Below are 24827 nucleotides of genomic sequence, written 5' to 3' on the forward strand. Positions count from 1 at the left end.
TCTTTTACCACCGAATAGGATCTATAGCTTATGCTACCTCTCTAAGCTAAAAATCTATTACAGCCTCGCAGGCTTGAGAGCTAAAGATTTAGTCTTTTTGTCAGGTTGCACAATGTTGGCCCTTTATAGTAGAGGATTCTGCATGTCAGCATGTTTGCTGAAGTTCCTCTCATTGGGGATTTCATTGTACTCAGACGATGTAAATTTCACAGCTACTGTAGGACTAATGCATTTGCACTGCCCACAACTGAATGTCTTGGTTGGGAGGCTGCAGTTTGTGACAGCATGTACACATATTCTCTTTTTCTTGCTCACACACACATACAGAGAGTGGGTAGTTAAAATGTACACTCAGAGTACTTTGTGTTAGTGTAAGATGGCCCAGATGGCATAACTTATACTCTATTCTGTATAGCACATTGTTATTGACTCTCATCAAGCAAATGACAGCATCTTAGTCCTACAACAAGGATAATTGGACTAATGTTTTTCCTATGCCACACTTCTTATCACACATTGAAAAAACAATTTTCCTTCCAAATCATTCCGACTGTGGAAAGCCGTCTCTGTGTAAACAGAATGATATATTCCTGGATGCCTATAATCTTGGAGCAAACAAGTCTTTTCCCCTCTGTGTGGATATACAGTAGCAGTCATACCAAACTTAAGTTGCTCTTTCAGGAACAACTTTGAAAGTGTCAAAAACATCAGCCAATACAGAAGGTAAGGTTTTTAAACCGCATAATACAAAGCTATGAAATAGTTGAATAATTAGATGGCGATCTCAAGCATGGCATGGCTTCATAGTATCCGTCTGCTATTCATGCAGAGGCGTTGAGTGCTTTTCTCTCAGCAGAGATAAACAGATGCACTGGCACTGAAAGACTGACCTTACGAGCCGCAGAGGTGAACTGTCAGCAACAACAAGCACGGAGCTCATGGTCATCACCAAAGGGCAAAGTTCAGCTAATTACATCGTTGTGTAACAAACACAGAGACAATTTATTTAACAACACGTGCTTTAACATCTAACCAGCTGTGTTGCCTGGTGTGAATAGCTAATGAACAAACACGTATACAGTCGTGGGTAGAAATAAAGTATACAAGTAGATAAAAGAATGAAACAAAACGAGAAAACAAAGTGAAAAAGAAACGATTGATGAAATGTGAAAGTATCGTAAAGGAAGCTAGTGAGGCGGTAGCAGAAATTGGGCCACTATGTGTGCAACAGGAGGGAATAAAAGGGAGGGTGGGAGTGATAGAGAAGGTGTGAAAGGAGGAGGGAGGTCAGTAGAGATGTGGAGATGGGTGGAGGAGGAGGGGGAGAGATGAGCCCCCAGTGCTCAGCTGTCAGTGCTTCCTCTGCAGGTGGGGCAGGAGGAGTGCCAAGTCCCTCTCCCACTCACACAGACACCCATGCATCGCGCTATAATGGATGCTTTACACTGGTGCCAGAGAGAGAAAGAGTGAAGCAGAGAGAGGGAGACATGGTGAGAAGAAGAAAGAGAGACATGGAGGAGGGTGGGTACTGGAAAAAGAAAGAAACTGCTATGAGGAACGGGGAAAGGCGCTGTGGAAAATGCCTCAGAGATTAGGGCCAGGCAAGTGCAATGGACAGACAGAGACAGACAGACAGACAGACAGACAGATAGACTAGACCTTCGATCAAGTCATTATACAAATCAAGAGAGGAAACAGACGAGACGGTCTGGCAGCAGTATGATGCGGCTATTGGTTTAATTGATCTAAAGCCTAACAGGATCAAACAACGGCGGGCCAGAGCCAGGAGCTGCAGCCACCATTCCTCCCCTCCACCATGGCTGACTGTCACTGTCCATTAGGAGGTGTATGACAGTGCCCTTGACAATGATTTATCAAGAATGATTCATAGATGGCATCTACCTGAACTAATGACTTGCAAGCGTCTTCACCGGGGACTGCAGGTCATCAACAGATGACATATTCTGTAGTCACCTCGTTCATCAGCTCCGATTAGATTCCAAAAGCAATCTCAGCGATACATCACCAGATGGGTCTCATTGTATTGTCTTGGAGAATATTGCTGAGACAGCCCATGTGCCACATGTCGCTCAAGCTGCCAAAACCCACCGGTCGAGTTGTGAATCTGGGAGGCTACAGGCATATGTAATGCATTGAACTATTACTCAGTTGATGGAGGCATGGACTACTAAAGTACTCAATTATCCCCTGCTTCTTTCTCTGACCTGCTGTTCGGCTCTTTAACACCTATAACTCCATGCTTTATAGGCTCAAGTACCTGCTGCAAGCAGAGACAGACTGATGGCTGGACTACCTGAATGAACTGCCTTCACTGTTTTCGGGCCATTTGTCAATTCTTCATTCCTCTATTCTCTTGTGGCTAGGGGTAGGTAAAGCTGCCTACCGCTGATGGACAGCCCAGCTGGATATTATTTTATAGAGTGTTACCTCAAACCAGCAATTTGACCCCCGTGAAGTCATCTTTATACTAATAATGCCCACACACCTCAAATTACTCCACTAGGCAGCTTTTTTTCCTTGTGCTCAATACAGCTTTGCTTCATTTTCTCTTGAGAAGCGGGGAAGCGGAGAGAAAAAAAACAAACAAACAAACAACAAAAAAAAAACAACAACAACAACAACAGAAGTATTTGCTGTCTGAAACGATTTCCAATTTCAAAGTTCAAAAGAAAGTACACCATTTTAGTTGGTCCATAATTCACAATCTTTGTTTTGTGAAAATCAAGTACCATTCCTCTGCTACACAAAGCCAAACGCATTGCCTTTTTCAAATTGATTGAAAAATACCACGCAGTCCACTTCAGTTTGCTTTTTTTCACACAATGACGACCACAGTATGTGGCAGACAACAAAGCTGAGTAGTCAGCTTAAATAAACACAAACCTTCTTGCTCTGTGGAGATGGCATCCCCCGGTTTAATTATCGCTCATGTCAATCTGGGAGGAAGAATACGGCACCTGACAAGGCGTGTCCCCATTCTCTCCTTTCGCATCGGCCCTTTTCACACCCTGAGATGCACAGACACCCTTCAGCAAACAGCCAAATCAAATCTGAGATGGAGGCTCTCTATTGCCCCAAACACCCAGGTAACTTTCCAGTGTCGAGCTGCTGAATGCCTTTGACACTTCAGAAATGGGGTCTATTCAACTTCGACAATTGTCCCTGGTTTTTGTCAAGCACAGAGCATTTGCACAATAATGGCAGCTGCATCGCGTATGAATAACATCCCAGGGATGTGGTTTTGCAGCTATCTTTCCCAGTGACTCTGATTCACATTCCAGCTCTTGTGAGGTGTCTTTATTTAATACTGAAAACTCCAGAGACGATGGATGTCTGCTACAGGATGCAGGAGCCCACAGAAATGAAGTTGACACAGAGTACGGATGGATCACACCTCCAGATCTGCACATTGAGGGCTCAGTGCACAGACATTATGGAGTGGGGGTGTGCAGGCCTGTGGGCAATTCCACAAGAAAAGCCTCCTGTGGGTCTCGCTTCAAAGAGAAAACCCACACGAGCTATTTTCAAAGGTCATAGCCAGATGTAATATTACAGCTAAAGCAGGGATGTCGTGCAACACTCACACGGCCTTAATCTACGTGGCCCGTTAGCCTTGTTCCCCATTTGGTTAGACAGGGTAATTTGGAGTAACATTAGTAGTAGGCTTACATTATGTGGTGATATTTCACAAAACAGCACTAAAGCACACACATTTGCAAGTGCAGCACATCCTCACAATTCCCAGCAGCGGAGCTACAACAGCGTTAGCGTTGTTCCCTTTAAGGACAAACACCAGCCTGCATGTACGTGGTAAGTGATTGTCAGAGCAGAGGTGACTTGCTGATGGCAATGCAAGCTTTGAATCCCATGATGGGAGAACTCTATCGGCGAAGAGTGACAGAGGTAGATCGATCTGAGGCCCAACGAACGTTGTTGTCCGTCTTATTTCCTTCCTCTTTAGGCGAACAGGTTAAATACATGCCAGAAACAGCACAGAAGCCATTGGCACAGATTGTGCTATGAAATCATCAGAGGCTCCCATCATGACCTCAGAGCTGAAGCTTTGCAGGTGAGATCACTCAGAACCTTAATGAATCATCCAAATATTCGGCTTTAAGCATTTCCTATATAATTCTTGTGATGATGAATGATTCACCCCTCCATTAGGAATAAAAAAACTGACACTTGTTTAGGACTGCACATATATTTACAATTAAGCTGTCATCAATTATTAGAGCTTATTACAGTTAAAAACTACACACGCAAGTTTCTGAAACTCAAGTTCGCATGAAGAATCAAGAATTCATGAACTGATTCGCCAACCGTCCCAAATCAAATTGATCCTATTTCTGAAGAAATGAGGTGGAAATATTCATATTTATTGATGTAGATTTAGTGGTGTTTTTAATCTTAAACGAGATACCGATTATCAAAATATTTGCAACTTAATCAGCCAGTTTCATGCCACCAGGCCGCATCGCGCTTTAAACTATACAGTAGTATCATATGCAGACTTTATAATAACACTTTGTACAGAGCAATGTATGGATCATTGTTATCATTTGTATTATTATTAGCACAGCCGGCACTACATACATGTTGTTATGTAATACAACAAATGTGTTTGGAACTAAAATTGTTGTAATTGTTGTGTAAGTGTTGTTGGGTGTGATTGAAACACAGACTAGAACAGATGATCAAATCAGTGTATTAATTGCATTAATGTAGCAATTGGATTGGACTTTTATCCACTCTTAACCTGCTAATTCTCTATTAGCACAGATCTGTATTTCTGGGTTATAATGACCTATAATACAATTCTACCGTATTTATGAAGATGTTGGCCATTTTAGCTTTGGTTTTATTTGTTAGCCTCATTAGCCTTCAGATGACTCACCGACTGCACATACCTGACCGTACTTGATCATATAGGACATGGCAGCTTGTGTCACAGTATAATCATTACATCAATTTTATGTTGCTCTAACAGAAGCCTTAGTTTCTCAGGCAATCGGCCGAAGGGAATCGTACAGTAATACATCAATTCCTATGGCTTCAGAGTCACATCCTTTTCAAGACTACATGAATCATAAATTTTTGTCATAAAATCCACAGCATGGAGTTCACTAGGAAGAGCAGCCATTAATAAAGTTAATATTTCAGATTTGATTTGAGAAAAATGTCCTGCCACGCCATTTGATTTTCAATGTCTCTGAACCTCTATTTCTACACATCCCACGATGGTTTCCCTCACTTAATTACCTCCTATGCCATCCTTCACACTAAATGGATTCAAAAACTTGTTACCCTTTCCTGAGAACTGACTATCTGCCACACTGCCCCCTTAATACTCATGCTTCATGGGGTTTCAGTGTTTGCTCGTTGGTGTCTTGCTTTAAAAAGCCTTGGTTCTTATTGCGCCACTGTAATAAAACCCAAGCATTTAACATGCACATTTACGGTCCTCAATAACCCAGAAGTCTTAATAAAAATGAAAGCTGACATTGGCATGAGGGATCCTCCACACTAGCTGTCTTTAATGTCCAAGACGTTCCATTAAAAGGGAAGCACTTCCTCAGAAGCGGAGCTTTTATCCTGATTGCTTACAGGAAGGGAGGAAAAAAAGAAACCAAATGACCTTCAACGCCTCCAAGCTAGCCTTCCCCTCACGTGTGCTTCGCTGATAGATACTGCTGTGTGCACATACATGGAGAGCTAAGCACACACCACTGCAGAAAACTCTCTTATAAACAACATTTAGAGAGATGTGTGTAAAAATACACATCTGAGTCATTGGCTACTTGGTATTCCATTCACATGCAGACAGAAACCATCTCACTCTTTAAATCATAATGATTATTAGGCGATAGGAAAAAAGCCAAATCTGCATGTTCAATTAATGCCTGTGCGATGCCAGACAGATAATACACGGGACTGGCTCGTGTCCTTGCTTCTGAACTTCTACAGACGTTTTCTGTTTGAAGCTGGTGAAAAAAGAAGATAAGGACGGAGATTTCCCTCTGTGGGAGCCCAACTGTTGAGCTACATTTAATAAGCTGGTCAAAAACGCTCTCCTGCCGAGAGACACTGTGCTTTTAATGACCATTCTGCTTCCAAAGTCTCAGATGTGCAGCTAGATTGCTTGCCACATAGCAGGCAAGGCAGCCATCTTATTAATAGCCATGCACCACACATGCTGCAGACTTTGGGTGCAAAAAACCCAGGGAGGAAAAAAAAAGGTAGGGAGACACGCACTAACACATGGAGAGAAATTGTGTGACTCTCAAATGCTTTTACTATCCGCGAAGGCACGGGGACAGATGGGTGCAGTAAGGAGTGGATTAGATGGAGGAGGCAGGCCAAGGATTGGGGTCTAAAAGATCCCGCTCTCCCGAGAGGATGTACAGGCCAGCCTCCATGCAGTCCGGCAGAGGGAGGCTATATGTGATGGATGTACCTTGTGACTGGAGCCCTCAGCACGCCCACACGGAGACGCCACCAAGGCCAGGCCAGAGGAGCAAGCAATCAAAGAGAGAGGCCGGAGGGCTAGGATGATATAGGAGGGTCCAGCTTATTAAATAGGCTTCAGGAGGAGCATGGAGCATCTGAAGTAAGTTGTCACTCTGCCACCAACAGGCATAAAAGGAGTCTCTGTTAGATGGAGAGTCTATGCACTGTAGGCAGTGATGACAGACTGTGTACAGTAAGAATGGGAATACTATCATTAAATACATCGAGACACCAGGGAGCTCCAGAACAGTGTGTCATTGCTGATTTACTCTCTCTTTTTTTTTTACCTGGGCCTCGCTTTCCTGTGTCTGAGCTGCAGGTGAAAGGAAATGTTGGTGTGGTGTGCCAGCATGTGTGTGTGTGCATGCAGAAATTTGATTTCTGCCCTGTGTAATAATATCCCACCTTATTCTACTCAAGAATTCACACATTCACAGTGACACCGCTTCCTCTATTTCTAGGCTGAGTGTATGAATTTTCATTTGTGAACAAGCTCTAATAGAAAGTTAAATCTTGATAGGGTAGAGTCATCACGGATTGTTTACAATTGTATTTCCTGGCTCAATTTCCATTCAATGTGCAAAGTAGAAAACTCACTATAAGGCGCTTTTCCTCAGATGCAACAGTCTAACACGGGTAGAAAATCATTACACAAATCCATTACCACAGGCGACCTGAAACCAGGTGTGCTCATGCCACAGTGTATAATTCCTTTGATTATAGATTTTTACTTCAGTTTTCACCGACACTTTGATTCCTTTCTTGTCTACTGTGTTGTCTTTGCAACGGGTGCATCCTACCAGCTTCACTTCATCGGTTAAAACTATAGGAGTGGAGGAGCAGATTACAGCGGGGGTTGGGAAAGCAGGTGCAAGAAGACATTTCTTCACTTGGATTTCCTGTCACATCCTGCAGCCCACTCTAGTCCTAAACTTTATATAATTACAACAATCTGTGCACCGAGAAAGTGTGTGAAATCTGATTGCCATTGGTAACGTTCACAGCTAGAATCCTGGCGTGATAGAAGGCTTCCTGTTTCAATTTCCTAGGATCCCTCAAGTTTTTCTGGCTCTTTTTTTATCCCATCAGTGGGGCATACATTTCCATTCAGGGGAAAAAACAGACCCGGTAATATCCAATTTACTGGAAGGCAGAGGAGATGGTTTCACTGGCAGTATAATAACATGCTACATGGAGCGTGGCATTATGGAGTACGAATAAAAAAAGCATTTATGGTAAAAATTCAATCGAAAAGCAGTCATCATTCATCGGAGGAAATCAAGGCAATTAGTAACACTTTTATGCAAATTGGAGATTGGAAAACAAATCACAAATCCCTGGTAGTCTAATTGGATGCTTACGAGAGATGCTCAAATGACCTCTTTCAGATCCACGTAGGTCTATGAGTCAAAAATCCGGGAATAAAGATTTTTGTTTCCTCGTGACAAGAAGAATTGTGTATTTGCATCAGTGAGTGTTAGTATTTGTAGTATTTGCAGCTGTGCGACATAATAGTTCCTTGACCACAATATTTTCTCTGACCAATCTTCTCTCTAACGCAACAGTGATTTCTTAATGCAGTTCACTTCCTTGTAATGTGCAGTAAAAGCCCCCATGTTACATTTCCAACCATGTGCGTCCAAAGCACAATGCTTGTGGCTTGTTAACATGCCCGACAAGAGTGCTATGTGATCGTGGCAGTATTCAAAGATTTCTCATTTGGAATAATACCATAAACATAAACATTGTGGAAAAACCACCACTACATAGCACCTCAGTGCCCCGACAGCCTGTTGTGGGTGCAACACCGCCATAATTTTCATGCTAGAAAATGGCTAAGTTTTAAGTAAATGAGTGAACGAATATGTGAACCGACTGTAATAAATCCAGGTTAAGGATTATGTGGTATCCATTTGGCTCGGAAGGTAGCAGTTGGACACTGACATTCATGGCTGGAGCTCAATGCAATAGTTCAATCATATGCACAGAAACATTTCCTGCGAGATCTTACGTATGAGGGGTGGAGCTATACCTTAATTCAATGATGCATTAGAGAAGCACGGACATGAGGAATCGTGTGTCCACGTTAACCGCTCATGCTGCATTTAGTATGAAAGACATCAGCAATGTGGGCAGTAAATCATCATGAAGTTAAATTTTCGTAGCCAGAAGATAAACACAACTGTTTATGAAGATAAATTGTCCATGTGTCATTTAGCGTGACTTTGGCTGACACAGAAAAACTCTCCCAGGTACAGCCTGTCCTCTTTCTATCTTGTGTAAAAACACACATTATACCTACATGTCTATTTCTGTCATAAATGATCCTCGCAAACTAGCCGAGTAATTCGAAAAACGTGCTGTGGAGTTTCAATTTCCCAGTGGGATTGAACACCACAGTCATTTAAATGCAAAGACCTGGCTCTTAGAACATTTACTATGCTGCACAGTGCAGTAGAATACATCACTCAATAACTTGTGACCTGCATCGCCAGTTTCTAATATCAAGCTACCTACACAACAGCAAGCATGATCTCCACAGCTGTATCACCCATCACCCCCTCTCCACCCTTGTATGCTCTACCTTCAGAATGGTGGGAGAGGGTGAGCAGGCTGACGCAGGAAGCACCGATCCCAGACCCAAACACAGTGATGCGGTTGGAGTCCCCACCGAAGAAGCCGATGTTCTCGCTGATCCACCTTAAAGCCTGGATCTGGTCCAGGAGCCCGTAGTTCCCTTTAGCAGCCTGGTCACCTGTGCTGAGGAAGCCTGGAATGCAAATAGAGATTAAGAGATTATAAACTCGCATGGAAAAAGACAATCAAACAAATAACATAAATAAGCAAGTCTGCAACTTGAGCATGCAGTATGTAGCGTTTTATTTCACATAGCACTTGCACTATCAAAGGTTGCACACAATGGTTAATCCTAAACGGTTTTGTCAGGAGAAGTGTCATGTCTGGTGACAGCAGTGGTGAAATCATGACTTATTAGATGACACGGCTGTTGGTAAAGTAGGAGCGTGCATGACCATGTCATTTGCACCTTATGGGAAATCAATGGCGTGTCTGCCCAAGTAAACATCTGTCTTCAGATATATTGAGCACTCCTGATTAAAAAACCTTACGAACCTATGAAAAGTCCACGGACAGAGAGAAAGAGAAAGGCATGAGAACGAGATTTACATTAATTTTTGATGCTGCCAACACCTCCATATGGACGCTGATCTCATTACATTTCCTATCAGACTCACCATCTTCCCTCTGGACTCTCTCTCACTCTCTGTGGAGCCACATACTTTCAATCTAAACATCACAACAGGCACTATCCGGCCACATTTTCCTCTGTGTCTGTGTAATCTGCTATATGATGCCTGACTTGGACAGTGAGCCTCTCTTAGGTACATCAGAGCTCATGTTAACACACCACCCTCTCCCACCTGCTCTCCAGGGCCTAAGCCCTGCTGAATGATGGGTAATCGAGAGTCGTGGGAGAAGATCAAAGGCAGGCAATCCCTGAAGTCCCCACGGTGGATTCAGTGTCCGTCAAACCCCTGAACATTCATGCAAGGTGACAGCGAGGAGACATGCGTGGAAACAGAGACCCCTCTCTCTCTCTCTCTCTCTCTCTAGTGGCAATATCGGCAAACACTTCACAAGCAATAAATGTGCTGGTGGTGAGCGCTCACAAGCCTCCAGTGATGGTCTTTCAGCATTGTTTCTAACATCCATTTCATGGTCTATGCCTCCATATAATGATGAGCTCCCTGTGTTTAAGTCCTAAGGGAGGGAAGGGAATATTTCTGATGACAGGATAGCAAAAACAAAGTCAAAAATAAAAAAAAAGATCAGATCTGTATGTTTTTTGGTTCAGGTCAAAATAGTAAAGCTCCCTTTAGATAAACACAGATTAGAAAGCAGCTGCTCCAGGCTCATTAGAAGTTTATGGGTATTTTCTTTTTACGAAAAGGATGCATTCCTGCCAATGGCATTTTTTTTTTTACATTTTTGTGTGAATCAGAGACTATAGAGGACATAACCTTCTGCCCCACCCACCACAGCACACCCAAGTGCCCGTTGGCAGCAACAAAGACAGTGGGCAGGGGAAAGGCCGGTCCTGATCATCGATAGGAGAGAGGCAGTGGCACAGGAAGCAAAGCAGGAGACAAATGGATCAACAGATGGTCTCCTTCAGACGCATCCCCGAGGATGACAGAGCAGCAGGGCACATGCAGGGAGCGAGAGAGTGAAAGAGACAGGCAGAGGAACAGAGGCAGAGACAGGCAGAGAGTAAAAAGGAGCACTCCAATTCAAGAGCTTTTTTCTTTTTCTCTTGTGGCTGCTCCTCACTCTCCGTCATAACTAAAGGACAACAGCTTTTACAACCCGAGGCCTAGTGCTGTGGGGAGAAAAGAGACGTGACTCTCCCAGAATAACTCTTATTTGCGAAAATGGTTCACACTTCACCATGTGTATGTCAGATGGGTTAAGAAATGTCAGGAGACTGGCATATAAAAAGGGATTCTCTGCAACTGTTAGCCTAATTGAAAAGATACGGTAAACACTGCCCATTTGGCACTGTAATATGAGGCATTATTTAATAACAAAATGTAAATCTTTTGAATTCCATCCCAAGCTAGCAGAATACAACACCACTCTATTCTGCTGTGATTTTTTTTTTGTTTTACTACGTTGATTCCTCTGCCGCTATAAACGAAAGTGGTCATTAAAATGTAGACGTGGAAGCCAATCTCTCAGACAAGACATGCTGCAGGCACCATTTAAAAATATATCAACTATAGCTGCTGGTTATGTTTTAATTGGAAAGGTGACAGAAATTATTTTTCTTTGGAAAGCAATTAAGATACCCAAATAATAATGCACAGTTATGTCTACATTTATATTTTTGGCAGTGCTCCTGTTTTCATGCACATGTTCTGAAGTGTATTGCTAAATGTAGATATTTATTTATGTCTATAATCTATGAATCACCTCTGGGTTTAAAAAAAAAACGCAAAAATATTCATACTATGAACTGAAGACACACTCTGATCACCTGACACATAATACACCTCAGAGTTTGGCCTTGTCTATAGTTTGCTATCTGAGTCTCTCCTCTTTCAACTGGGATTGGGTTATGGATTTCCAGATCTAGCAGATGATTCCCGTCTGATCAGCACTGCGTGGGCTTTGGCTGCACATGAAGTGCGATGTGCAGCGTTCACAGCTCACACCTACACTGGACCTTGGGATGCTGGGATGCAGCTCATTGCCTCTGAACCACTTGGTCAGGATAGTTACATGCTTAACTGCACAACTCAACCTGACGTTCAACAGATTCTTAATACGGTGTGTTGCTGTTTTAAAATAAACGTTGAACTCTAAATGGCAAACGCTTTATATCCATCTTTAGCTGCCTGAATTCCAATCACTATGCAAATTTTCTATTTAAATGATCTGACCAATTAACTTTGGCACAAGCTGTATACACAATTACTATGTCCTAGTCAAGTAATTCAACAAACATTAAATAATCATTAAATAGCAAATAGCTCAAGTTGATCTGGTGCTTTGAAATAAAGTGCATACAAATTAATTTTAAATCATTTAATTTATTCTGAGACATAATCTTTCCTACTTTAACTATCGATTAAATGTGGGATATTTTCCACTCCGGCCTCAATAACTGAGGTAAAGCGTATGCTTAATACCTACAGTTTGGGTACAAATGTCATTTACGGTGTGCCTGATTTTTTTTTTTTTTTCTTGTTCAAAAGCAAGCCAGTGTTCTGTACGACAAGCTCAAGTGGTGTGGTGGGAAATGTTTGGATGAAGGCTTTAAAATGAAGAAAAAGAAAAGGGAAAATGCAGCAAAGAAGATGTAACTCGTTTTTATTTATAGTACCCTTATAACTCATCTACGGCAATTTCCAAATGTATTCAATAAGCTCTGTTTGGAAAGCTAGTTATATAAGTATAATTTATAAAAGGTCATGTCAACAAATAAAATCTCTGACATTTGAAACAAAGATTTTTCCAAAAATGGACTTGATCCTGTCTACATACGTCAACTGGATTAGGATGAGCGTTAATTCACTGCAAAGAGACTGTATAACTTAATAACAGTGATTCTTTGCTCTTTCTCTGAATGTTAGAACTGTAATTTGCTCTGAATGAGTACATGATGTGTTTTTGTATCGTCTCCCAAAGCTGTTCTTCTCTGACAGCGATGTGGTGCAGTTCTGCTGTATGAAGAGCTGGTACTTTCCCCTTGTGGCAGCACAGAGTGCAGGATTCAGTCCTGATCTCAGTCGGAGTGGCAGTGGTGACTGTGGTTCGGGTGCAGCTGGGTCAGGTCGCACCTGTCACCTTGCATTGTCCTTGCCAGACGAAACATTATGTGTGTGTTTGTGTGCAGTGCAGGTCTCCACGGTGAGCAAGTTTGTTGCCATTGTCGTCTTAACATGATCAGAGGGTCAGCTCATGTATACAGCATGACAGAGTCCCCTCCCTGCGTCTGCAGTGTTTAAGCTTCAACCACTGTGCCGGAAGCGCTACGTGAACAGCACACAATCATGTTCAGACTCCAAGTGATCGCCACTCAAATCTAGCACCTCTCCATGTCCACACACGTTCACACACCAGCCACAGTCACTGCAGCTCCTCAGTATAAGAGAGTCTATTTTTCCGAAAAAACAATCGACACGTCTGATGCCACATAATTCATTTTGTAGCTTGATCATATTTTGTCAATAAACACACACCTACTGCAGTCTAAACTGGGAGTCTCTGCTCACTTCTGAGTGGCAGCAATGATTTCCTTTGGTCATGCCTCTCAGCATTTATATTCCTCCATTGATTATGATTTAAATGTCTGTTTCCTATACGGTGGGCTATAACTCACAGGGTAGCGGAAAGAGGTGATGATAATGATCAGTCCGACCCAAGACATCTCTCTTAGCCTGGTCTCCCTGATAATGGAATGTGTGTAAAGTAATGGCGGAGAGTGAGAGAGTGGGGAGGAAGGGTGAGGGGGAGGGCAAAAGCTTGGTATTGAGCTGAAGAGTGAGCTTACACATAGACAGATGGAGAGAACGGATGGGGAGGTGCAGGGGAAAAGAGAAGGAGGAGGAAACTCCTCCTGGGAATAAAAGCAGTGACGTAACAGGGGGAAAGTTTTTTTTTTTTGGTTTTCTTAGGACTCATTGGCTCTTTTGCTTCGCCTTTTCCCTGTTTCTTTTTCCCTCTCATCCTCTCCCCTCTTTGGGGCTGCTAGTTAACAAGGCAGGCTGTGTCCAAGCTCTCCTTTGGTACTCCCCCCGTCTCTGTCTTGCCCTCTCCCTCTATCTTTTCTCCCCCCTTCTCTTCTCTTGGGAAATAAAGGCCCACACAGTCGCAGCCTTGACAGCCTCCCCTAAGAATCCCTCACTACGAAAGAGCTCCAACTTCCCCCCAAGTCAGGCCGGGGTTGAATGGGAGCCTCTGGGGTGTGGATGAGAAGCAGAGGAAAGGGGCCACCCTCCATACAGCCACATAAAGGGCCTGTGTGTCAGGCTCACGATGAGCAGGGGACATACCCAGCGGTCCATCCTGCACACAGGGAGTCATTTCCACAAGATCTATCTTTTTCCTTCTTTTTTAGTAGGATGAGGGTGGTGAGAGTGGGTCAGCACACTGATGAAAGTCGCAAATAGAGGGAAGTGTGGGGGTTGTGTAGACCTGAATGAAGCTGATTACTCGGGGTGTGCCAAAAAATCGATTCATATAAGAATTGCGATTCTCATTTACAACGATTCAAAATCGCTTTGAAAAAAATAAAACAAGCCCGCAGGCTGTCTGCCTCCATTATGTATGTGGGACGTCCTGATGTCACCACAGAGTCGGTTCTGGAACATACACATGTGCAGTAAGCACCAAAACAAGAAGGAAACCAGGTGCATTATTATTGGCCCCCTTGGTCCCGTCTCTGGTCTAGTCTGGTTTGGTCCAGTCTAGTCTCTGGAGGGGGGGTCTGGTGTCTCGTCTAGTCCGGCCTGATCTGGTCTAGTCTCTACTCTCTGCAGGGGTCTGGTTTCTGGTTGAGCCAGGTCTGGTCTGGTCTGGTCTGGTCTAGTTGTTCCTTTTTATTCTGGAAACAACAGAAATGTCAGCCAGTTCCGTGTGTATAATGAATTCTGTTTTTAATGTCTAATTCTGTGATTCTGTGATTCCGTAGGGTTTTCTAGGGCATTATTTACCAAATGCCTGGGAAGACCGAGCTTGACTTGAGCTTCACAGCGTGCAAGGTTTGCAAAATGAGGATTAAGAATGAATGTTTAAATACACATTTTTTTTTCTGAAGAGACACTTTTATTTTTGTTCTTAAGCAATATGTGATATTGCTTTTATGCAGCAATTCTATCTTAGCATGGATAAATGTTTAAAACTTAATAAATGTGAAAAAGACACTTTAATGTCTGCAAAGCAGACTGGAGTAGATCATGAGGATCCTTTGCACACCTATAGACTGAAGCAGAAATCATTATGTCATCAAATCGTTTTGAATCGAAAATCGATTTTGATTGATTTGATTGATTTGAACTGAATTGTAGCCCCAAAAATTGGGATTGAATCGACTTGTGGGATAGTAAAAGATTCCCACCCCTAGTGATTAACACTTGGATCAGTGTATAGCAACTATTAACATATTAACATTTAATATGTCAATTAATAATAATAATAATAATAATAATAATAAACACTTTTCATTGTGATCCATCCAAATGGCTAATTCCTTATGAATAAATATAACAAAACTGCAGAATGAATCCCAGTTGCAGAATTAAACAGTGAAAGTGAATTTATGTATTAGCCTCTGATTCTCTGCTGCTCTCCTCACAAATCAATAATTAATTTGAATATCAGATCACCTTGAATGGCAACAATATCACCTAATGTTTCGGGGACCTGCCTCTCAACACAGGGCAACTTCCAATTGACTGATAACACACTTGCTTAACTGCTGGTCTCTGCTGAGAATATGAGCCACTGAGAAACAGGAACTATTGTGACACAGATCGATGCAGTGTGCAGCATGAGACAACAGTTCTGCCTTTACTGTGCACTGAAAGGTGCTTTAAGATTGCGGTGCATGATGCTGAAGATAGAACATTGTACATACTGCGCTACTTTATACAGACTGAGCTACTCAAATGGAAAATGTGGTTTTTGTGCAACAAAGTGAATCCCCCCACCTCCCTGCTGCTGCCCTAAAAAAACAAAACAAAACAAACAAAAAAAAAAACCATAAACAATATAAAGAAACATAACAAAAAATCAAGAGAGAAAATCTGCTCTGCACAAACACCAAAGCTCATCTGACACTTATCTTATACCCTAAAACTCAGATCTGTTACAGACAGACATGAGCCTGTTACAGCAGACAGGGATGAAAAGCAGACTCTGTAAGTCAGAGCTGGCGGTGCACGTGGCAGCTGCTGGTTGTCCTGCATGTGACTTTGGAGCTGCTTAATCTGATTGTGAGTTGTGTCCTGGTGGTCAGGCGACACTATTCAAGAGCTCTGGTGAACAGCAGTCCTGGCAGCAACTACAAATGAGCAGTTTGCATATGCATGACCCCTGGCATCCAAACGCCACTCAATCAATCACACATTCACTAAGGCGCCTGTCGGCTGTGTTGCTCCCCTTCACCTTCTCTCCCTTTGCGGATCCTGTCATGTTTCTCATCTCCGTGTGCTCTCTGTGTCTGTCTGTCTATGTCTTATATACGCCTCCATCTTTTTATACCGCTTCCTATCACCTTCTCTGGGCTCCATATCTCTCTGCGTCATTTCATTTCAGTGGGTAACGCACACAGTGGATTCTCAAAGACAGCAAAATGCTTTTACATTAAGGGGAGCTTTGCATCTCACAGCTGGTGCAGAGGTGAGCGTGAGTGCTCCCACAGAGACAGAGCAATAGATTGCTGTTGGAGAGACACAACTGCGAGGTTAAGCAGCACTTTGGTTCCACTTGGAGGAAGATGCATTGCAGAGAGAAACCTCATGAAGGATAATTTGCCTTTACTTAAGTCTGATATTTTAAAAAACATACGTTCGCACAGTATCCCCACCAACCTTTGTTCAAACACAACAGCAGTGCACGTCTCCCGCTCTGGCCTATGGCTGCACAGGTTCAAAGGGATGGCGTGAAACATGACATCAAGTCTGGGTGATGTAATTTGAGGGCGTGGTGAGAAAGATTAGCTCCACCCCTGCTCAGGGAGGATGGGGCAATGTTCAGTGATGCACTGTGATGCCATGGAAGAGATCAGAGCCCAGCTTATCAAAGCACATCAGTGGAGCAGAGTAGAAGAGAAAGGTCATCATTTAGAGGATCTTCAAAGCCAAGCTCCTCTCTTCCTTAGGTTGGAGTAGCTATGATAGCTGACCATAATTGGCTTAGTTTTGGTTGACCCATCCTCACATGAACTTGCAAAATAAGCCCAGACAGCTCGTGATACTGTAGATCCTGTCTTCTTGTGTGAGTACATTTGTGAAAACCTGCCAACTTCAGCAATCAACGGCAGCGATTTAATTTTGAGCATCTGTTTTCTCGAGGTTTAGCACAGTGGTGTGTGCTATGTAAGTGATGTTTTATTTGTCTTTGGAAGGATATAATATTTTTGGCTACAAGAAGCAGTGCTGCTGCCAGTAGGGTTGCGCCTGATTGGGAACTGATTCTAATTTTTTTAAGAAGCAAAGATTTGTTAGGAAACATACCTTTGAGTCTGCTTATCACATAGTGAAAGAACAGTTTGGTCTAATTCCAATTTTATTTACACAGTTGGCTATGTATCCCTGAGTGTACCTGTCCAGTGATTCCGTTGTGGCAGTGGATAAAAAGTTTGACGTGTGAACAATAAGGATGGTGATGTTCTATTTTGCTCATTAACAAAAGTAGCCTTATCCTTTAGTCTTCTCAGAGACAATACCTTTGATGCAGCAAAATGTAATTATTGTTTTAAAATGACACTAAAATTCATGACACTAAAAAGAACCACCAGACATATTCTAAATATAAGTCAAAGAGTTAGTTTTTTCTTTTCAAAGTGTGTTTTTGACAAAAAAAGATCTGAACTGGGTGAATCAGTCCGAGTTAGGAACCGAACCCACCAAAGAGCAAGGACAGTTCGTGTTTGGAACAACACTGACTCTGGGCTCTGGCCATGTGTGTGTGAGACTAAATGCAGGTGCCACGGCACTGAGTGTGGGTGAGCGTGCAGCCACTGTGTGCATAAGTGAAGAGGAGGGCTTCCAACAGTGTGTGTGTGTGTGTGTGTGTATTTGTTTTTTTGTGGGTGTGTGGAGCAGCGAGAGCTCGGAGGAGGTGGGGGAGTGCACGCAGCACGGTGAGGGAGGTATGGATATTAATCACAAGGAGGAGCATGTTCTGTGGCGCTGGGCGGAGATGGATGGGGTGTGAGTGCAGTGATGTCACACTGACAAATGGACCGGCCATGTTGGCTGAGACTCGCACATCGCCTCTCATTTCAATTAGTTCCTCACACAACAACCCACCTAACCCGCAATCTGCAGGTTACACAGGCACAAACGCATACGCTTCAGCCACAGACACACTCTCCTCCGGTGCCCCAACCCATAACACAGGATGCACTGATGTTAAGAGTACAGTGGAGCTCCATTAATTAATTTAACTCCATTATAACAGCATTTTTTTTTTTTTTCAATCTCAGCAGCCACTCACTCATTACCATTCATATTATCAGCCAAGCTCACTGACTAGGTCTATGGTGAGCGCACTAACTGGCAGAGAGTCTGGTTATGTTTACGAAAGACTGGGCACTGCCCGCCTGTTTTCCCACAATACCAATTTAATGAAGTACCGGAACGATGGCAATGCAAGCGGTAGCTTGAGCCAATGGTAATAGCATGCATTTACTCTCTGATGTGGAAAAAGCTACAAGATCTGTAGAAGCATTCACAGTGAGGAGCAGTTCTGACAAACTGAGTTCAGATATAAAAGGTCCACACTAGCTGTTTATGGCCTTGTTCTTAAAAAACTGACACCACTAACCAATGGAGCCAGGATTGATTTTAAAGCGTCTGTCACCTATAAAAATAAGTGTTTAGCCTTGTTTTCAGTACCGATGCTGTTAACTGGATGTTGTAAGCTGTGTGTGAAACTCCTGCCCTGTCTTCAGCATTGTACTCCTGCACTTTCTCGCCTTCTGCTTCTTCCTCTTTTCTTGTCTATCCAATCTCTCTCCGCCACGATCCGTCACTCCTTTATACCAAGAGGATATTCCAAGAGGATCACTTCGGTATAAGCTAGGGCAGGCTGGGCCAAGTGAGGCTGAACTGGGCTGTGCAGCGCACAGTTGAGCACTAAGTTGGGGGATCTGATCAAAGCCTCATGGGACTCCAGCTCTAGTTCCAGCTTAACAACAGTGGTGGGTATCTCTTCATCTGTCCGTGAAAGAAGAAGTAGGTTAATACCGACCCTATAGAGAGCAGAAGATGGGGTGGGTTGGTTTCAATGTGTCGCATATTAAATTAGATCCAATCCGAATCTGCAGTCAGCACATTAAAGCCACTTGAAACTTTCCTTTCAAATTAACACTGGAAGAAAAAAGCCAGCAAAGTATATTTAAGAGATGTTCAGCTATTTTGTATGACGTCAATTATGTGTCAACGCAGCAGCCCTTCTAAGAACTACAATCAAAAGCACATTTTTCACTGTATAGTAACAATATATACCACTGGAGAGAAACCTGGAGAGAAAAAGAGTCAATCTATGGTTATTTTTGCTAATGTGAATGTATTTAGTTATTTGATATTAGCAGTTAGGTATCTGTAAGCCTCATACAAGCTGAAACCACCATGCATATGCAGAATTTATTACTTTCCACCTTCTGAGGGTGCTTGGCCTGCTGGCTTCACATACTGTAGTCCTTTGTTTATCAAAGATGCCTGTTCTCTCACCCTGCGAACAGTGGGAAATGCAAAATGGATGAAAGGCTTTTGAAAAAGTGCGCATGATTACCATAACACTTCTACAATAGAGGGAGTGTGCCTGTCATGTATTGTTGCATGTCATACAAAGGGCATGCACTATACAGAAGACACTTGTACCCATGTCCTACAAAGCATGACAATATTTGCTTTATTTTCCTCCCTTTCAATTGATATTGAAGTCCTGTTTTCCAGCGAAGGTCTTCACGTTCAAACAGCTGAAGTGCTTCCTTTTTCATTTCACCTCTCTATCCTTCCTTTTAATCTAGCAGCACTAAGGAACTGGGTTCCCGCAACAACAAAAAGGTTAGATCTTGCTTTCTGTTTCATCTCGGCCTCATGCAATCCCCAGGGACGTCTCTCTGTGCTCGTCTGCACTGCTTGGCAATGGGAGATTGTGCCAGGCCTCTGTTTGTTCGCCCCACCCCCCACCCCCCTTCCTCATTGCGCTAAAATCTGCCTGACAGTTCGGCAGCATGGCTCAGGCCCCACAGGAGCTACCGTCAGATAAAATGTCACCACGGCTTTGTTCCGTGCACCCCTATAGGCTGGCCAAACACACTGTACACCTGAAAGCCCCACGGCCAAAGCACGGAGTGAAAGGAGGGTGAAAGAGCTAGTGTGGAGAATGAACAGCGTCCAGTCTTGTCCATTTCACCATTTTACTCCCTGTGCCATCACCACATTTTACTGTCTGCATTTATCTTCGTTGTAAAAATACACTTTGATGGACAATTAGATTAGATTACATTAGTTTTAACCTCAGAGCTGTGTGATTAAACTACAAATAAATCATATATGGCTCATCAACAGCGCTAATTTGGCATCTTTCTCTGTTACAGGGAGATGTGATTGGATAAGACCCCGCTATCCAAACCATCACTTAACATAACAGCTTCTGAGCGTCAAAGTCTTGACGTCTCCGGTAAAACCTGATCCAGTTTTCTCTGCACGGCAGCAGCAGCAGACCCACACTCCTGTCTCTGAGCCTAAGATGACTCTTCTCACTGTTTCCCTAACGAGGCCCGAGTGAAAAAGCCGACTGGTCTTCTCACAGCCGAGCACTAGGGCGGTTGCTGCTGTCAGCTCCTGTTAGCTCAGCCCGTTCTGGTTCATGTTTCAGAGAGCACAAACACAGTCATCCCGAAGGAGCTCAACCATGGCCCCTCACCCTCAGCCTCAATAAATTAATAAAAGAAGGAGCAGCTCCTGCAGGTAATTTGATTAAATACGACATTCCTGCTTTAAAGAGGACGCTGACGAAGCAAAAAATACAATGGTACGTTGTCGGAAGAAATTGTCACTGTACTCAAATGTGACCCCCCCGCCCTGGCAGCTCTGCTGGTGCCTCTATCAGCTGAGCATCACCACATGCTCCATTTTTCCAAGGACATCTTTGAGTGCTATTAGATAAAAAAAAAATAAAATAAAAAAATACTACATGCTCCAGATTACTGGTCCTGTCAGTCACCTAATTTGATGCAATCCCCACCAAATCTCTCCCCTCAATTGAGTTTCTTTTGCTGTATTTGATAGCAGATGTTCATGACTTCATATGCTTGAACCATGACCCATAAGCCTGCGGGCACATGCTCCGTCTTTCACTGCAGAGAATGTAAACAACGACATGATTGTATTAACAAGACTTAGTACATGGACTCAAATGGTACATCCTCATGACCATTCTGTAATCGCAATCATACAAACTGATTCACTTTGATAATTTATTTAAGCATTTTATTATCTCCCTTTCCCCTTGCAAAGTCTTCATCTCTTTCTGTGTTTATGTCAGCTCCACTGTCACCATCTCTCCCCTCAGGCTTGAGAGGGCTGACTAAAGCTGGGAAGGATGCATCGAGCAACAACGTATGAATGAAATGACAAGTCGTCTCAGTCAGAGGGGAAACCACTCATTATACAGATTGCTTTGTGGTGGTTGTGGCCAGTCAAGACCAATGTCACCTCTCCTCAGTCTGGCCTGAAGTGAATCATCGCTGTCTTGCCTGTCTCCCTGCTCGCAATTGCCAGGCTGACACACTCTGAATCCTTCAGAGCTGCGTTGCCTAGAGGTTACATTGGTGGATTACTGACCCAACTACAATGCCAATAATGGGATGGAAACAGATATGTTCTAATGGAAGGAAGGATTCTGAATCTTATTAGCAGGACATCTTGTTTCAGTCAATGCGCCAGTAGCCCCTCTGGCTCTGCGATATTATCAGCAGCAAAGAGCTAGCAGGTGCAGTGCAGAAACAAAACCAATTGTGTTCATCGAATCATCCCCCATCCTACCATCACCCCACATCTATTCCTTCACTTGACTCTCCACTAACTGGCTGTTCTACGGATAATGCTCTGTAATATCTGTTAATGCTCTCTTTTGTGCAATCAAGACATATGCTGATGACAATACTTTCCTCTTCTCGTTGATAAGTTAACTACGCTGAAAAAGCTCCCTTGTTGGGAAACAGGTGGAAAACTGCCCCTTCTGTCTCGGGTCCAGTTTAACTGGACCAGGCTCTGTGCTGTGGTGGCTCACTGTCGGTAACATCCTTACCTGTGGCTAAATCGTGCAGCCTTGCTACCTGTAAGAGCCTGTGCAGTGGCAGCAGATTTATACCACACTGAGCTCCTGACTTGAGCTTTATCTCGCCGCGGCCTGACAAACCACAATTTTGTCCTGTGGATTGGCGTGGGGAACAGTCTTGAGTGGCAGGCTTCAGCTCTAATTAAACCCGCAGAAGCATTTGTCCTTTCATATTTACCTGTGCAATTTTATTCATTACTTAACAAAACAAGCTAGTTCAGTGGCCAAATATACAGTGGACTAGAAGCCCAATTTGGGGAAATGCCATGGAGATATTTGGTACCAGAGGTTTTTGCCCTAGCCACCTGTAAAGCTTCTAGATGATGAGGGATCAGCAATAATGGCTGAATATTTGGTCTTATCATATTTGAAAGTCTGCTGGTGATGTAGGCAAACACTGGAAACTACTCTTACTGCAGTGTCTATTACGTTCAAAAGAAATTTAAGTATGACCTTTCTGAGCTTAATTCAGCTAAACTGGCTCCAGAGGAGGCTAATGTAGCCTTTTACACCACGGGGGGAAATGGGCATTGGTGCCACCAGCAAATGGCACTGACTTGTTTCCCCAGAAACTTTCTATCTCAAAGAAGCTGGGTGTTGCTTTGAAATTGAAATCCTTTATCCCCCACCCTCACCATAGTGGTATTAATAATCAATTTAACCATAGTTTTGACCACAGCTGTATCGTTAGTAAATGCAAATGAAGGTTTACATTAAAATGCAAATGCAGCACATAAAGCCAGCGTTCTTGTTCTTAATCTTGCATGAGAAACGTTACCTCAGGATGCACATACACTTAGATCCCAGAGCCAGGATGTGAAATCATGCCAGGCTGTATAGGCCTTCTTAAGCTTCGGAGATAATTGATACACAATTCATGTTTAAAAGATGGGGGCTTGATGATCATCTTAGACTTGTGTGATAAAACACGGCAAAATTACTGAGTCAGGAGATAATATGTTTTGATGCACCACTTAGGATAATTCATCGTTCCATACTCTCATGCATATATAACAGCTGGATCCACTGATCGCAGGCACAGCTTGAGTCACCATGCCCATGCCCTTTCATATTTCATGAAGAAAAATATAAAGGTGAAACATTCACCATATATATTGTTGCTGTCAGTTGAATACCTCTTAATTCCAGTCCTGGTGATCTTGACATTTCAAGTCAAAGGATTACACGGTTCCTGCATGAGTCACCGGCAAAGGTGGCATGCAACTTAAAATCTGCATTTAATTTACAGGGTCTGACACTTTTAACAGTTCAGCTAATGTGATCTGTGTCATTGAGTTTCTGCCACTCAGGAATCCATATCCATTTTAATCCCTGTTAAGCATTGTTAACTTGTTTACTGCTAAATCAAGCACCAGATATGCTGCCTCAGAGAGAGGTATGATGCCCCCGGCAATTTACTTCTAATGAAAGCATTAGGCTCACAGCAGTGTTACAGGAAAAATGAATTTAATTACTCGTGTTCATTTCTAGTTGTCTGCAGACCCAATATTTTTCTATTCATCAAATATTTATGGGATACGGAGATCTATTTTCATGGATATATTACTTACAGTGGTGCATGCGGTACTGTGCATATGTGAAATGATGGCCATGCTTACATTAGGCCTAGCTCCGTTGTAGCTGGGTTACTACTCACACATTGATATTGTCACTGCTGTGTTTGCAGCACAGCTTGCTGTTGATTTAAGGACTACTGAGTTTGGGAGAAAAGGATTAGAATATACAGTATAAAGTAAAAGCCTGCAAATCTATGACATTTTTTGCAAGTGTACAGCAGCTCAAACAAACCAGCATGTGTGGCGTTTCCAACACAGAAACACAAATGAGACAAAAGCTTGAACGAAGCTACTTCCTCTGCCTCCCCTGTCAGGAAATGGAACAGCATTAAGCAGACTTGTAATTGTGCTCCAGTAACCCAGAAACACATTTTTCTAATTGTTCTGGCTGGCCTCTGGGACTTTCTTCACAAAGCTATGACCTTTTTACAATTAGACCACGATGCATGGCCCAACAGAACCCAGAGGAGAGACCTAGTGAGTATGATCCCCTCAGGCATGGGAGCACTCCCCCGAGTGGACTACTCCAAATGCCACCTCCACATCTGTCTGGGAGTCAGGCTTTTTGCGGCTGCACAAACACAAACAAGTGCCAATCAAATACACAAATGCACAAGTATATCCACACACATACAGACTACAACTCTCCTTGAAAGTGCACTGGAGACCAAACAAAGGCGCGATGGACTGCATATGCTTTCTCAATAATCTAATAACATCAGACGGTGTGAAGCAGCAAGGTTGACCCTTGCCCAAGGTCACTACACAGCTGAGGAGGTGTGCTCCAAGCAGGGGAAGGGGGCGGAAATCACACGGCCAGCTAGATGAGATGTGATCTCAGATCCACAACCCCCTCCGATTACAGTGTAATATGTTTATAATTGAGAGCGATAAGGACTGTGCCATTTTAAATGTTGCAAGTGTGCTGTTGATAATTGGTGACCCAGGAGAACAGGCAGCCTTTTTTCCCAGTGCAGTAAGAGGCAGGGGGTGCTGAGATCCATGCTGATGCTGACAAAATAAAAGTCACCTCAACTGTTGAGAGATTGAATTGCATACTTATCAACTCTGATCTCATCAGGTAGCAGGTGCGATTTGAAAGGAGAGCCCCAAGTTTAC

General features: G+C 43.1%; 1 protein-coding gene across 6 annotated transcripts in view; it reads right to left on the reverse strand.

The window, feature by feature from the left end:
* Positions 1 to 24827, reverse strand: part of nlgn3a (neuroligin 3a) — an 89269-nt gene that overhangs the window by 28690 nt on the left and 35752 nt on the right. For 3 of the 6 annotated variants that reach the window (XM_029512167.1, XM_029512168.1, XM_029512166.1), the window contains one exon: positions 9116 to 9301. In XM_029512167.1, coding sequence (XP_029368027.1) covers positions 9116 to 9301 — 186 coding nt within the window. Of the gene's footprint in view, positions 1 to 9100; positions 9302 to 24827 lie in introns of all 6 variants that reach the window. The other 3 variants (XM_029512172.1, XM_029512170.1, XM_029512171.1) reach the window with 1 other exon arrangement.

The sequence above is a fragment of the Echeneis naucrates genome, chromosome 10 (genome assembly GCF_900963305.1).
Source record: "Echeneis naucrates chromosome 10, fEcheNa1.1, whole genome shotgun sequence".
Taxonomy (NCBI): Eukaryota; Metazoa; Chordata; class Actinopteri; order Carangiformes; family Echeneidae; genus Echeneis; species Echeneis naucrates.